Source organism: Plodia interpunctella, chromosome 10 (assembly GCF_027563975.2).
Source record: "Plodia interpunctella isolate USDA-ARS_2022_Savannah chromosome 10, ilPloInte3.2, whole genome shotgun sequence".
NCBI classification, from domain to species: domain Eukaryota; kingdom Metazoa; phylum Arthropoda; class Insecta; order Lepidoptera; family Pyralidae; genus Plodia; species Plodia interpunctella.
In genome coordinates this window covers 7,716,416-7,732,471 of record NC_071303.1, presented here as the reverse complement: position 1 = coordinate 7,732,471, position 16,056 = coordinate 7,716,416, and the positions used below count along the sequence as shown (strand labels likewise).

Here is a 16,056-nt window from a genome sequence, read left to right as displayed (position 1 = left end):
AAATCAAGAGTAGGTGCGTATTTTTATTATTGTCACTTGGGATCTATTTTTACATGACGTCGATCGTTAAGTAAAGACTAAATATTAAATAATATTATAAAAAATCGAAGAGAACTGTAGTTCTCTTCGATTTTTTCTCTTTAATATTTAAATATCATACAAAATCCTCCATACAAAATCAAATACCTAATTTGAAGAAAAGTATGGACCTCCTATTTTTTTGCCAAAATAAATTACTAAAATTTAAATATATTAATAAAATTACAAATGACTGATTTGGAAATTAAATAAAGGCGATAAAAAATTAGTGAAATCAGATTAGGCGACACTAATCTTTCAAATATTACGCCAAGCTACATTTTAGGAATACAAAAAATTTGGGGAACCATTATTGACCCAAAAGAAATACATACATAATTATTTTTGGGGCAAAAGACTCCCCTAATTTCTTCCACGCATTTAAGTACTGTCTTTGGTCTTATCTCTCCATTCCTGGTCTATGACATCATGTCCTTAGCCTTCATATTTTACGATACGTCACAATTACAGATGTCAAAAGAAAAAGTAAGTAACAAAAATGAGGATTAGACCAAAAATCGACTATGTGCATTGCCCAAGGTTTAAAAGGTATTCTTTTCCGTCTACGTGATATTTATTGTTTTTATTACAAAAATATTTTTGACAGTTTTCGTCAGCGGTCTTTGTATGGAGATTATTCGTCTGAACAAAAAATAAATCTACGTCACTTGTAGAAAATGGGAAATATCTAGAAAACTTTGACATCCTTACAATTAGAACTACGCTTCTCGCAAAATGTTAAAACGAAGTAATTTTTTTAAGTTCCCGCATCCTCGTTGCTCATGCTCAGTCGTGCTAAATAAATTAAATTAAAATAATATAATTTTAGTTCATTTCTATATGAATTATTCAGACGAAAGATTAATAATAAAATAACAGATTATGACTTCTACTAAATACAATTCAAATAAAATTGCAGGAAATTAAAATAGGAAATTATAGTTACATATATTTCTAGCCTAGCACATCTCGTAACGTTGCTATAACGTGGCGACATCTATGTAAAACTGATGATAATAAATCTAACAGGCAGCGGTGCTTGTAGACTCGTAGATAGGACAGCATTTCGTAGCAAGCATCGTAGTGTGCTACGAAGCCTACGAAACATTCGTTCGCTCGGAGTTGTTTTCAAGTATTGTCACGAGATGGTACTAGTAGTCACCAATCCCATATTTCATTTCTGAAATTATATGAAGTTTCGACCTACCTACATCAATGAATAAACTCCATAAAAAACAACTTAGGTACAACGTCGTCGCAACAGCTGTGGTGACTACTTGGCCATAAAAATCTGGACCACTGGCCGAGTTGGACATTCTCGGAAAATGGTAGATCGGCGACTCTCGGCTTACTGGTCTAGCGGCCACCTTCTTAAACTGTCCGTGGTCGTGTCGATCAAACGCAATGGGAACACGCTCTATATGTATAACGAAAGTGAACAGCCGGAGGGACTCTATTAACTTTTCGCAACATGTGTCCAATGATGTTACGATGATTAAGAATTGTCTTCCAAGCCTAGTTGCCCCTTTTTCTATTTGCCCTCAGATCACATCTGCCACATTAAAAGAATATTTTGTCAGTATGCCACAAACATAGATATATAGGCGTACATGCACACAAATAATATTGAAATTAAATTACTAAACATACTTCATTTTAATTAAACCGAAATATCTACACTTAACAATGTCTTATCGAATTATACGCCCTTATAACCACCAATTTCAATAAAGAAATAAAAGAAAATCACGACTATAACATCAAGGGATAGAGTTCAAAATTGATTATCAAAAGTACGTAAAATAAAAATTAGGGCGGGTTCACACACATCCATCATATTCTAACCCCGGGGGTAAAATGTATCACAAATGCTATTGAATAAAGTGATGACCACAGTTGCATCGTCCCTTAGGAATGCCGGGACCCCAGTGTGTAAAAATACCCAAATTCTATAGCTTGGTGATTATAGCCCTATGTTTGTGAAGGGAACTGGGATTAAAAAGATATTATAAGATTATACTAATGTAAGTTTTATGTGTATTTCTTTGGAGCCGTATCGCTTTAGTTGCAGCTCTGGGGGCTTACCATCATCTCTTAACGCGATCCACTTTACGACCTAAACTGAACTGCATCGCAAAGTCGTACCATCGACTTAATTTTTAGTATGAATGAGATTAATTTTAGGTGCCTACATTGAACTGAGTTGCATTGAAATCGTTCTGTAAAAGTTGATGGTAGACCTGCTGTTGTCGACGAAATTTTATATAAGTACTACACGATACAATGTTGTCTCAATTAGGCTTGATAATATCGAGGAAAAGTTCGCCGAACTTGACGGATTCCGTATACATTGCTGGATTCTCATTGCGGTAAATAAAATCACCCGTCCAAACATTCGCATTCGCGTCGGCGTGGTATAATAGACTAGAATTACATACTACTACTATTTAACTATAATTTGAAATGAGTTTTATTTAATGATTCATAATGCGATAAGCATAGGAACTACCAAATTTTTTTCTAGTTTCAATGAAAAACCAGCTATTCATATTCATATTGATACAATCGAAATATTTTATTTAAAAAAGTTTCAGAGCTTTTAAATTGCCCAAATGCCGTTTTCAAATTAACAAAAAATATTAAATGGCGTTTCCTCTATGAATATAAAATTAAGGGAATCCCTTTTCGTTCTAGACGGCGGGTTTTATGCGCAAACTTCTTCCGAACGACTCGAGTTTATAAGTCGAGTTCTGTGAGTGAACGAAGTAGACTTTGGTACAAGTAAAAAAGTAAAGGTGGAACGCGATGAGAATAAATTAAAAAAAAAACATTTGAAATACTATGGGCTTTCTAAAAATTATATGTCAAATTGCCAATTAATTTTAACCGCGAATCCCAAATGGGCCCGCGTAGGGTCATAGCCAATTCTCCATCATGTACATTTAGTACTAATAGTACCTACGAATTTAATTTTAGTTCTGATTTGAGTCTGTAATATCAATAGAAAGTGTGATATCAAAAACAAAATGTTTCGTATTTGTAACAATATTTACACGGGGTACTATAGGCGTTCTTACACATATTTTTACGTGCAAACACAACAAATGATTGGATCGCTTCCGTTTCATTCATAATCATAGTATAAACTTATTCATTATTCATGATACTGACCTGACTCAAGAAAGTTTAGTTCCCTGAACAGAGGAAATGACAAGCATAGTTATCGTTCAGATCATTTTATTGTTTTATTTATCTGATTTATATTCGTGTAACTGCGTCTTTACTTCCACGAAACGGCGGAGATTTGCACTGCACGTAGCCACTTCTTGAGAAATGAACATAATTTGCAAACTGAGGCTTTACCTTTTTTTCTTGTATTGAAATTATCTCTGTCTCTCTTAGCCTCGCGTATTCCCGTTTGCATTAGGGATTGTGTCGCTGCGAAGCCCAAGACCTGCATAAAATATAAACCTTAAGAGGCACGCCCCATTGCTGAGTCGCGTTCCGTTACGACGGCGCACTACGTTGTAGGTCCGTCTTGCTCCGTTGTTTAGACACTGATGTGCGTCGTCTCGATATACGTCAACACGTACATCGAAATTTCATGCAATTTTTGCGTTGTCTGTCGACAGAACAGTAAAAAAAATCTACTTTTCTTTTCTGTTTTTTGTGGATCCATTCAGAAAATAGAACGCGCAAAAGAGATATAGTGTTCGTTATAACATTATTCGAATACGATATCGTATTCCACATATCGTATCAGCAAAATGGAAAGAGAAACTATCTATCTTCGTAACTTATACCCACCCATCGAGTAGAATATGAATGTTATTGCTCGAAATCATTTGCGTATATCCAATCAAAACGTTTATGATTTCCATACCGTATTGTGTATAAAGGATTTTCTCGGAACCTTAGAAATCGGAATAAGACAACTAGAAATGTCTGTTAAAACTTAAGTTTTAAGAAAATTTTAAAGAACATTGTTACTAATATTTAGTTACTATAGATTCTCAAAGCCAAAGTATTTATTCAGAAATTGGACTATATCAGGCACATATGGATCACAAAAGGCTACATACTAGTGACATTTCAAACGACCACTGCAGAGAAGTAATCCTGGCAGGAGGCGTTCTGCAAGTAATAATGAATTTTTTTTTATATTTCTCACTATGACACTACCAAATAATAGAAAACACAGATAACAATGCTTCAGAGAACTGTTGTCTGTGTTTTCAAAGATTCAAATTTTAATTTTGAGATGTATATTTTACACTTTCTTTAGCGCGAAAATGTTTTTTTACACTTTCATGTCTTTATTCTCAATTCTTTGTAAGGATCACACCATTTTATGGCGATCACCCATGTACACTCCGCATGGAGGCATGCAATATACGACAGTGACAATTTGTAACGCGGGAAAATGTTTGAACCAAATTCTCTCGAGTTCTACATAATTTTTTCTGCTGTTTAGGTAACATACACAACTGATTTTGAAGTCATAATGCAGACTTGCATTGTTTTATAGACTAGTTTTTGCAGACGAAGTCACGGGCGCTCGCAAGTATAATATTAGGTTTATGTAAAAAATGAATGTATATTTTCCGTGCGTCAAAAGAAAAACGAAACCATTTTTGCTTATACAGCTGTTAGGTTAGACTTAAAACTAGATTGTGTCTAAATTTAATTACCGCTATTTACGATTAACTTTCGTGGGAACTTCGGAACAAAATATATGTAGGTTATTATAGGGTTTTAGAATCCAATTTTAGTTCGGCTAAACATTTTTGGCTTTGCCTGCAAGATAAACAAGCATGCTCATTACATAATATTATTATCACATCACAATAAAGCAGATAATTTACAAAACATATATTTTTGTAACTTCACATTGTACTTCTAAAAAACTGTCTGCTTTATTTTCCCGCTGAAAAGATTACCTACTCAAGGATAATGTCATGTTGATGCCGGCTACCCGGTCCATTTCAAAGATCTCGGGTAACTTGTGCCCAGACACAAACTTCTGAAGGTGTAGTTATGACACCATTCGTCTGCTGAATGCAAAAGATCTTCAAAAAAACATACAATTTCCGCTGCTCGTTCGGAAAACGCGGTATTTGCTTTTTGTTCAGCATGTGTTGTTCGCATTTGTTCCCTGAATGTATAAAACAGATGCAGCGTGCTGCTTTATGGGCGTTAAAATTCTGCAATAGAAGCTCGTAAAATGCTGGATGCCTTCTGCTTGGAAATTTTATATTTTTGATGACATTTAGTTTTTAGATTAGCGTTTAGACGTGGATGAAATATATATAATCGATGGTCTCACTGGTTCAGTTGAATTTATCATTTGTGAACGAACTGATTTTTATTTTATGATAAAATTAAGGGAAGTTTTCTTCAGTTAGTTTTCTTTTTAAATTCTTTTGAAAATAGTCGGTTTTGTATTGGATTTGGTATAAATTTCTCAAATTCATGGTAAAATTTGGAAATATCCGGACATAGGCTGTAATTTAGAATAGCTCGCTTAGAAAGTTGACTGTCAAGTTTTATTTATCGAATTTACAAAATTCCTGAATTTTCCCCCCATTTTGTGTACTGAACACGCAGGTGTGCCCACTGTTGATATTTCCGCCGCCTCCTGTGCCGGCGGCGGCCGTGAAAAAGTTAAAATATTTACGTTAACCTTACGAAACGACGCTATTTCTGTGGCGACCTCGGCACAATGGCTGCTGTTATAGGGATAGGGATAAATATTACGTTCCGGAGTACGCAATCTCATTATAAAAAAAGGGCTAAGTCGAACATCTAGTGAATAAAATTTAGAAACCTTTGTTTAAAATATTATTTCAATCATAATTTAGTTTAGGTACTTGCTAGTATTTGTACTTAGGTGTGTTGGTTTTTTCAAGTTTTTACAGTATTCGTGGTTGATAAATTATACTTAGATGTATTTATTTTTTACTGAAAATAACAATCCTATCCATTCACATACATGCGAATTAAACAAAAGTATACATATGTGAAAGTTTTTTTTAATATGTAGTGATTCCATTTCAATAGGGCTTACAGATTATTGAACACAGGACTTAAAGATAGTACGACAGGCAAAGCCGCAAGCGAAAGCATGTGAGTAATGTTATCGTTCACAACAAAGGTGCATTAGCCTTTCCAAGAACCGTGCCACTTGAGAGTGGAGCGCAAACAATAAATCTTAAAATTAATCCACGAAACAATCGCTAGATCGCTACTGTATCTGATAGCACCCTCTCCCGAAAATAAACCATTTTACGTAACTTCGACAAAGTTCAATTGTCGTAGAACAATAAATACTAGACGCGAACAACGCGTGTTAACTTTTAGAACTCTGTCACATTACATTATATGATGCAAGTGCACCCGAATGCAGCCGACAGCGTAGCTCGCTGAGCTATGTTTGTCTTTGTCTTTCGTATTGTTTAATTTGGTGTTGGAATGCGTTCACCGTACCAGGTGGATTGTGATGTGAACCTAACCGCGCGCGTTTAGTGCAGTATTGGCAGTCCGAGGAGGTGGTTGTGTCTCTCGTTTCATTTCCCCGTATTTACAAACTTTAACGTATTTTGTTTTGGCGGTGACATACTTTATTTAGTATTGGAAACTGTGACGGATATACAGTCAATTGGTATTAACCGTTAAGTGTTTGTGTTGACCTTGTGTTTGTTGATTGACGTGGTTTTCGGCGGGAGTTATTTTGGCGCGTATGATGTAAGCGGCGGAGGTCCCGGGTTCGAGTCCCGATCTGTTATGGAACTGGGGTGCTAGCAATGCATACTTCAATAATGATGGTAAGTTACTTATATACATTTAAAATATTTTTATTTTCATCTTATTATTCATTATCATAAGTACAATAATTAAGAGTCAGAAATTGACCGAGGGCCAATGCAAAAATAATACATTTTCCTACTAGATGTTGCCCGGGGCTTCGCTCCCGTGGGAATTTTGAGATAAAATATAGCCTATAGCAATCTTGGATAATGTATCTTTCTAATGGTGGAAGTATTTTTGAAATCGGTTCGGTAGTTTCGGAGATTGAGGCGGGTGCCTCAAACATACAAAGTCACAAACTCACAAACGCTTACCTCTTTATAATAATAGTAGATCTCAAGTTTATCTATCTCATCTGTCAGTTACTGTTTCATGAGTACAGATAGCACATCAAACTGCCCTATTTAAAGTTTTTACATAGTTACTATGTATAAATATTACACGTACCTTCTACGTATCTCTGGGTGTTCTACAACTGCTGCGAACTACGACTTGTATCCTAATGTCTATCATAACTAAGAAACTGCCAATCCGTAATGGACCGCGTGGTGGATGGTGGATTAAAATCCATACTCCTTATCCATCCATAAGTAAGGCCTGTGCACCAGCAGTGGAATGCTTAAATGGCTGATGATGGGTCTAAACCTTTATTTGCCTTAAGTGTTTTTTTACCACAATACCTACTTGCATATATTTATTGACGACCTCGGTGGCGCAGTGGTAAGGTTCTTGCCACTGAACCGAGAGGTCCCGGGTTCGATCCCCGGTCGGGTCATGATGGAAAATGATCTTTTTCTGATTGGCCCGGGTCTTGGATGTTTATCTATATACGTATTTGTTATAAAATATAGTATCGTTGAGTTAGTATCCCATAACACAAGTCTCGAACTTACTTTGGGGCTAGCTCAATCTGTGTGATTTGTCCTAATATATTTATTATTATTTATTATTTATTTATTGAACAATCCCATCACGTATGTAATTAAAAGGCTATCACCCACGACATCGCCCGCGTGATTTCCATTCCATTAAAGAACCCTATATCCTTCCCCATACTTCAAACTATACCTATACTTATGTATGCAAAATTCAAGAAGATTGGTTGAGTAGATAGAGCGAGAAGAACAAACAAACTTACTTTCGCATTGTTAATAAATGGAAACGAAGCTTTTAAATAAAATAAGAAATAAAATTGGAAAAATTGTATGATTTTTTGTATTTTTCAATGACAAGCAACTAACAAGAGAAGAAGGAAAACCCACAGACAATTAAAAGAAAATATTAAGAAAGAGGCTAAAGGCCTTAACACGCATTTATAATATTAGTTAGGATGTATTCTTAAGTGGTAAGTATAGTATCACCCCATTAGACTTGCAGTTATAACTTCCGTTCACACAGGACTCGCGCGCGTTCAACTCTCGTATAGCATAAACATTTTTTTGCAAAGGTTTTTTCTAAATGAAGTTACACACTGGTTAGATACGTCGCTAGATGCAAGACTAATTTATACAATACACTACAATATTTATTTATTTAACAGTGTATTTACACAGACACTATAGAAATAATTAACCTGAAAGTTTATTATTTCTATAGTTTGATTGCTATAGATATAAAAATCCATGTATTCAATGACTGAAAACAGTATCATTATGTGGTAAACCAATTAACGGATGTAACTATCCCTACGAACAACGATCAACAAATTTAATTACACTCACTCGTCTTATTTGGTACCATGTAAGATTGGTAATGTAAAAAAAATGTATGAGAGCCATTGTATGGGAAAGACCTTGGTTCTCAATGTGGCAATGAATTAATAATGTAGGTATTAATAAAACTTTAACTAACACACGCCTACATACATGTTGTGTATGTACCTTTGCTGTTAACTATTGTATTTTTTCTATCACTGGCAATTTTTTGTACGGTGATTTTTAATAGGATTCATCATCACCATCTATTTTTTGTCCCCACTGGTGGGTCACTGGCCTACCTTGTGGTTGGATGAGGAGTACGGGCCATGACCCATGGGCCGCGCGGGGTCCATTGCTGATTGGCGGGTTTCAACGACTGCAAATACAACTGGGACCAATGCTTAAGATGCCTTCCGAAGCTCAAGATAATACATATTCTATCTTATCGTCTTTATTATTATTCGTCTATAATATCGATAGAACGAAATAAATACGATCGGGAACTGTCGAACAGCAAGACTGTCGATAGTGTAGAACTAAACTATCCATTCCACCTCAATTTGTTTTAGCTTCCTCTGTCGATAGTCTTAAAGCAAAAGTTAATTAATTTTAATTAAAAAATTAATTAAAAATTAATGCAATTATTGCTACGTCAATATGTATAATAGCAACTATGGGACCACTGTCCATACAACGTAAATAATTGCAATTAAAATTAAAACTAGGTACGTTTCAAATTTGTAATCTTTTTAAATTTATTTAACAAGAAAACTCCGATTGCGAACCGTTGAAGTAGACCTATTTAAAGCTGCGATTAGCAAAAATGTTTATCTTAAATTCATGATCAAACTACTCGTTTGTTAGACACGAACATGTAGGGAAGGCACAGTGATTCTCAAAAGTTACCTGAGAGCTGTTAAACAAATTGAAACTGAACGGAAGAGCAGTTTACATAACATTACGTTGTTATAACGAGCTACGTTAAATGTTTTGTTCTGGTTATGTTCAAGGCCGTCGCTAATTTGGCTGATCGATCTTTGCCAACAGAAACATTACTGTCAAAATATGGATGGATGAAAAGTGAATAGAAATGAAATCATGATATTTTTTATGGTATCTTAGAGAAATATTGTCATTATTTTGGCATTTTTTTCATGGAATTAGTAAGTGTACGAAGTACTTACTAAATCCACGTTTTTTTAGTCTGGCTGCGATCACGGCAACTTGGTCGTTGAAATGTCAAAAAAGATTCGTGCTAAATCACGTTAATATAATTTATGTACCTAGCTATTTTATATGCCTAGTTTCAATATATTTATCTTAATAAATATATTGAAAGAAAAAAAAATCGCACATAATTGTTCTCTTAGTTCAGGAATCAGAATGTTTTTGCCGTATGTAGCGTATTTTCGTTTTATAGGTTGCTATGCGAATATGTATTAAAATTAAATAGCATATTAATTTGTAAAAATATTTTTTTTTAACTTTTCAAAGAATAATAAATATTTAAATAGGTATTACCCACCCGTCTAAACTAAACAAGCTGCATTTTGTCCCATTGTTCCTATCCATTGAATATATACTTAGCTTCATTTAAATTGGTCGCGTAATGTCTTGGAGTAAGTACACTACACGTCATGCATGAATTGAAATGGCGTCTTAAAAGCTACGGTTAAGTTAAATTGAGCATAATATCGTAATGCATGGGGTGGAATGCTCTCAGGGTATAAGTAAAATTTAAAGGAATTGTCATTAGAACCATAACTCCTGGAACACCAGATCTATTTGAAAATATCCCACAGTGCATTACCTCAAAATGGTATATTTAAGTTTAAAGTTTGACTAAATCGTGTATGTCTTTTTGGAACTAAGTAGTAGGTACAACATAAAAATTAATAAACTAATAATATTTTTATGATTTCTAAATCTATATTATTTTATTATTTATTCGGGTAGTACCTTCCTTCCCGTTGACTGCAATCAAGAAAATTAGCAGGAAGCACAGATTTACAGCAGCATGTGTAGGAATAAATCTGAAAATTGTAAATATGTACTTAAGTACCTATTTAAAAATACGGAACCCTCGGTCGCGAGTCCAACTCGAGCTTGACCGGTTTTTCAAAAAACAATACTTTAAAAATTAACACTGGGCGCAGTCGGTGGGCTATATTTCTTATGCTAGTTTTTTATGACCCCACCGGGTCAGTTTAGTGATGAAATATGGGGAACTCGGGGCAAACCGGAACTAGCACAAGATTTTATGTCTGTGTATAGGGTTACCATTAGTTCCTAATTTCTAAACTGTGTAAATATTTTCTAAACTCACTTTAAGTGGCTATCAAAACTATTAAATGCTAAATGATGTAAATATATCAAAATCAATCAAAATCGTTTTCTTTTCCTCTAAACTTCTGTGATACTTACTAGGTATTTAGTAGTCGAAGTATTCAAGTTTGCATTTCAAATGGAATGACTCTTCTTCAGATGATAAAAAATTAGACCAAAAAAGGAAAGAGAATTTGTAAAAATATTCATCATAATTTATATCGCCATGCGATTAAATAAACAAAAAATAAGGGGTTGTTTAAAAAGGACGCAAGTAAAAATATTTCTTCAGGATTTCGAGAATAATATTTATCTGGATTCTGACAAGTGTACATTTTGCCTTTTTATAAAAACGTTCCGATAGGTACATCGACCGTTTCTTAAATTGAGTTCACTATTTTTAAATAGGGAACGCAATTTGCCGTGTTATTGATACGTTTACGTTAAACTGAACGCTAAACGAATAGCATTTGAATGATTTGCAACTGATCCAACCGCGAAATTTGCAAAAAAATTAAGAAGGTACTACTTTTTTGTCTCCATTCAACAGCAACCTTACCACTGTGCCATACAAGTTTTGTACTAGATCTCACAAACTATGCGATGGCTTCGCATCAATAATAGTCGGCTACAATCAGAATAAAAGTTTCAAGCCCTCAGCGTTCCCCCATAACTTGTGTCAAGGAGCACCAGCAATTGTTTCCAAGATTGAGCCGGTATTCTCTTTAAATATTCAGACGCATCCATAATTCAGCCCTTGGAGGAGGGTTGAAAGTCTCCGTGCTAATTTTGAGTTAGTTTAAGTTGTTGTATGAATCGTGTTTTAGATAATACCTAAATAAATACTCATAAAATCCATATTCCACGGTCACGCTTTATAATTGACAGAAATCGTAAGTCAATAAATAATTTATCCACAGTTTGTGTTTGTAATATTTTTAAAATTAAATGGACGAGGGACGAAGACGATTTGAAATGTGTCTGAATGTAGGCCACTAAACTAACCTACCCTACATCCTAATTGCCTCACGTCGATGTCGGCCGTAATATGCGTGAGGTGCAAAATTCTATTTCATTGGTCAATTTATTTGGCTCTCGGTGAACTGTCACACAGATGATGAGTTTTGTATCATCTGACATCTGACAGTTATTCTTCTTCGAATGCAATCTAATGAGAGGGAAAATTTGAACAACCCGCATTCATTAAACTCCACATCCGCATCGGACATAAAAATTATAAAATTTTATTTGAATGTTTTTTAACTTAACAAAACCAACAGTTTAAATATTGGATCGAACAAAGGCCATTGTGATTTAGTTAACGAGTAAGCACAAATGCACACACGATGTTTAACTAACCAGACATAAACAGTTATTAGTATTATGTACATTTTGATATATGAAGTGTTTGGAAGACGTCATTTCAGGTGACATAGTTCCAAAAATGCAATTTAGCCGAGGCGTGGTCAACCACACCCTGGCCTGCCTCGACTGGTGAAAATATCATAAATTGAGAAACTGGACTTAGAAAGAAAGAAAACATTTATTTGCCAAAAACATGAGTACATACATACAAAATGAATTAGACCTACACGTTTTACCGAATATAGGTATGCAAATATAATTAAATAAAGAGGAGCATGCTATCCACTACAAATCCAAAACAAAAAAAAGAATTATAATGTACTTATACTAGCCCTAAATTCTGTCCGAGTCTATCATTAAAGAAATCATTTAAAGTATAATAACATTTATCAGTTAATAAAGACTTGAGGTGCTTTTTAAATAGATTTAAATTTAAGCTTTTATATTGATTTGGAATTTTGTTGTAAATTTTCGGTGCCATACATACTATGCTATTACCGGGTAAAGCAGTTTTTGATGGGTGCATGCATAATCGATAGATATCTCGATGATTCCTCAATACAACATCAGCTAGACGAGGGAATAAATGAGCATTGGTTTTCACAAATGTTGCTACCTCAAGTATGTAAAGTGACGGAAGTGTAAGAATTTTGTGTTCTTTAAAAAACGGCTGACAACTATCAGTGCTTTGGAGTCTAAACATTGCGCGAATACAGCGTTTTTGCATTTTAAAAGCTATATCCTTATCCGTCGAATTGCCCCAAAAAATTATTCCATATCTAAGTATTGATTCCACTAAACCATGATAAGCTGTAAGAAGCGCTTTTATGTTTAATTCATTTGAGAGTTTAAATAGTACAAACGCCGAACTACTAAGTTTTTTACTAAGACCATCTATATGGGGTTTCCAGTTTAATTTAGAATCTATAGTTAGCCCTAGAAAATTTGTTGAATCAACTTCTTTCAACACATGGCCTTGATATTCTATTTTATAATTTTCCGTATCAAGCGGTCTTTGACTAAAATGCATTATATTGGTTTTGTCAAGATTTATCTTTAAATTATTATTATCAAGCCATTCAATTATGGATGTTAAAGTTGCATTAATATCTAATTGATAAATATTTACATCATTACATTTTATTGTTACCGTGACTTAATTTATTTTATTTAAAATTGTAGTAGTAGTGTATTTAAAATTGTAGTATAATTAGCAAAAAGTTTGAACGAGTTTTTATTTTCTAAAAACATTTTTGGCCACATGCAACTTAAAATGTCGTTCTGTTTTAAGTCGGTTTTCGTGTATTCCAATTTACAAGGAATAGGATAGTTTGGCACGCGGTCGGGATCTTTAAAACATGAACTTCACAAGCTTATCGCTGTAAAAGGCAGCCGTTGGAAAGATATACGGTTTTACAACTGAAAAGTAAGCGGAACGGATGTAGATCAGGTGGCCACGCCATAAAGTTCTGCTGGGACTATTAAATTCTCGCGCACAGTCGCAGTACCAAGATTTTTATTAAAATTGAACGTATTTAGATTGAATCTGCTCATGTAGGAAAGTTATTTTTTTATGTCAGATTGTTTTAGAAAATAGAATACCAAATGAAAACAAAATTGCTTTATATTTGTCTGATCGTTTGTAAAATCTACTGAATCAATTTAATTGAATTTAAAAACAAAGCCTTTTTTGAACGGTATACAAAAAGGTGCATATATGGACAGATAGAATTTGCGGTAGAATAAATAAAATTATTATTTTTAATCTTCCCGTAAATAGATGAATCCGCGAGCGAAACTTATTTTTATTATACGTTTAAAAAATCTCTAAGATGCTACACACACTACCGCACCCACACAAGGTTACAACGATTGTGTCTGACCTTCAGTCACAACGTTTTTCTTACTTATTTCACAGTCTTATTATGTTTTATTTGAGCTCGTTGAAGTACAAATAAAATGGTTTTTTTGCGTGTTTAGTTTATTTTTCAAAGGAATTTTGTCACTATTGTTTTTTTTAATTTTTTTAAACTATGACTACTATGACTATGTAGAATTTGCCACACTATATGTCTCTATGTCCATTTACACTGAAACAATTATATCTGGCACTAACTCTAGAACTTTTGTAGTCAGGTTTAATTGCAGAAAAATTCAAATTAGTAAAATTAGTAATTCAGACTATTTTTGTTACTACGAGTGGTACATACATACATGCCATCATTTTGCTACTTCTGTTTATCTTGGCCACAACAATCGATTCTGTTTTGACGTCAGCACTTCGTAAATGTGGTAACAATATGTTAACGTCCCATACGTGTTTATTATTCGACGTAAATTCGATTGATATGTCGTCGACTTTACCAACCCACGACATAACATATTTAAGTATGTACTTAATGGATCTCTTAAAAAATAAAATCACACATTTTTGGACCCATCCAAACGCTTCATACTAAATGACACGAACAAGTGACGTCACAACTTGCTAAAATGTTCGTAAAGAAAGATATGTTTGTTCGACAGCAACGCAAAGAATTTTGATATGGGTTTTTAAAATATATATAATGATTTAAGAAGAAGGTTATTACATTTTATTATGATTTTATCAGAGCGAAGCTGGGACAGGTCACTAGTATTAAATCAACAAGATAAGTGCACTATAATTACAAAACCATAAAATATTCGATCATCAAATGCACTATCTAGCAAAGCAGACGGTATCATTATCGGAATGGTGGACGCACCTTTGCTTATCGCTCTTATCAGTTGTTATCAGTTATCGGCCGCTGACCGTGAGCTAATGCTTCAATGATTGATATTCTTGTTTACTATAAGCAAATAGTGCAGACGATATAGAAAGCCTAAATAGGACCACTTCATATCCTCCCGCCGGATGTCTTATGACGCGACTAAGATCCCGTCTCCATTGCTCAGTCGTGCTCCGCTGCGACGATACAGTATGTATGACGAGAGAGAGGTATATGCAAAAGAAATGTAATTGACAAATTAATAAAAAAAATATATTGTGTTGTTTAAGCGACTGTAGGAACTAGGTATTAGGTCGAGCGCAGCCGCCCAAACCACGGGCGTATCTAGAGCTATTTTCCAGAATGGGCAAGCAGCGGTGGTACCCTCTGATGACATAAGAAGGCATCTGTAAAAACTTGTGTATAAACACAAGCTGTTTACATCACTCATCGAATTTGATAAACCAGGGATATATATAGCTCCCTTCAAGGCGCGTAGATGGGACATAGTCAAGATATGCCGTTATTAGCGGTAAAAGTAAAAGTTTAAATTTTACACCGTTGTGTCTGCAACTATACCACCATCGAAGAATTCTGATGAGATATTTTATTGAAAATTATCGTGATCATGTTCAACTGTTTGAAGTCTATGCATTTTCATATTAAATTTTTGTAGTGACAGAAAAATATGTGAACACACATTTATCGCCCGTGCCGTATCTAATTCGAGTGAATGATATATTGATTACTAATTCTCCAATATCCAGCGATAATATGACAGCTTCGAGGACAAACGCAGCTATTTGTGTGTGAAATTATTATGTCACGTGAAAATACTTATGTTTTAAATTGGACCACAGTAAAGTTATAGTAACAAACTTGTTGTGATAGACAGGCACAATCACGTGGAATTAAACACACATAACAACTTTCTTGGCATTAGTAATGGAGTGGTTTGCCATTGCCTTCTCCATTTCACACAAATTAATAATCAACCAGTGTGCAGGTTTCCTCACGATGTTTTCCTTTACTGG

The 16,056-nt window shown here is 34.4% G+C and overlaps 1 protein-coding gene across 4 annotated transcripts in view; it reads left to right on the top strand.

Moving 5' to 3' along the window:
- The first annotated feature begins 6,581 nt into the window (after positions 1-6,581).
- LOC128673209 (uncharacterized) overlaps positions 6,582-16,056 on the top strand; it is an 89,967-nt gene continuing 80,492 nt past the window's right edge. For 2 of the 4 annotated variants that reach the window (XM_053750902.1, XM_053750898.1), the window contains exon 1: positions 6,582-6,902. In XM_053750902.1, coding sequence (XP_053606877.1) covers positions 6,882-6,902 — 21 coding nt within the window. In that variant the 5' untranslated portion in view covers positions 6,582-6,881. The remainder of the gene's footprint in view (positions 6,903-16,056) is intronic. The other 2 variants (XM_053750900.2, XM_053750899.2) reach the window with 1 other exon arrangement.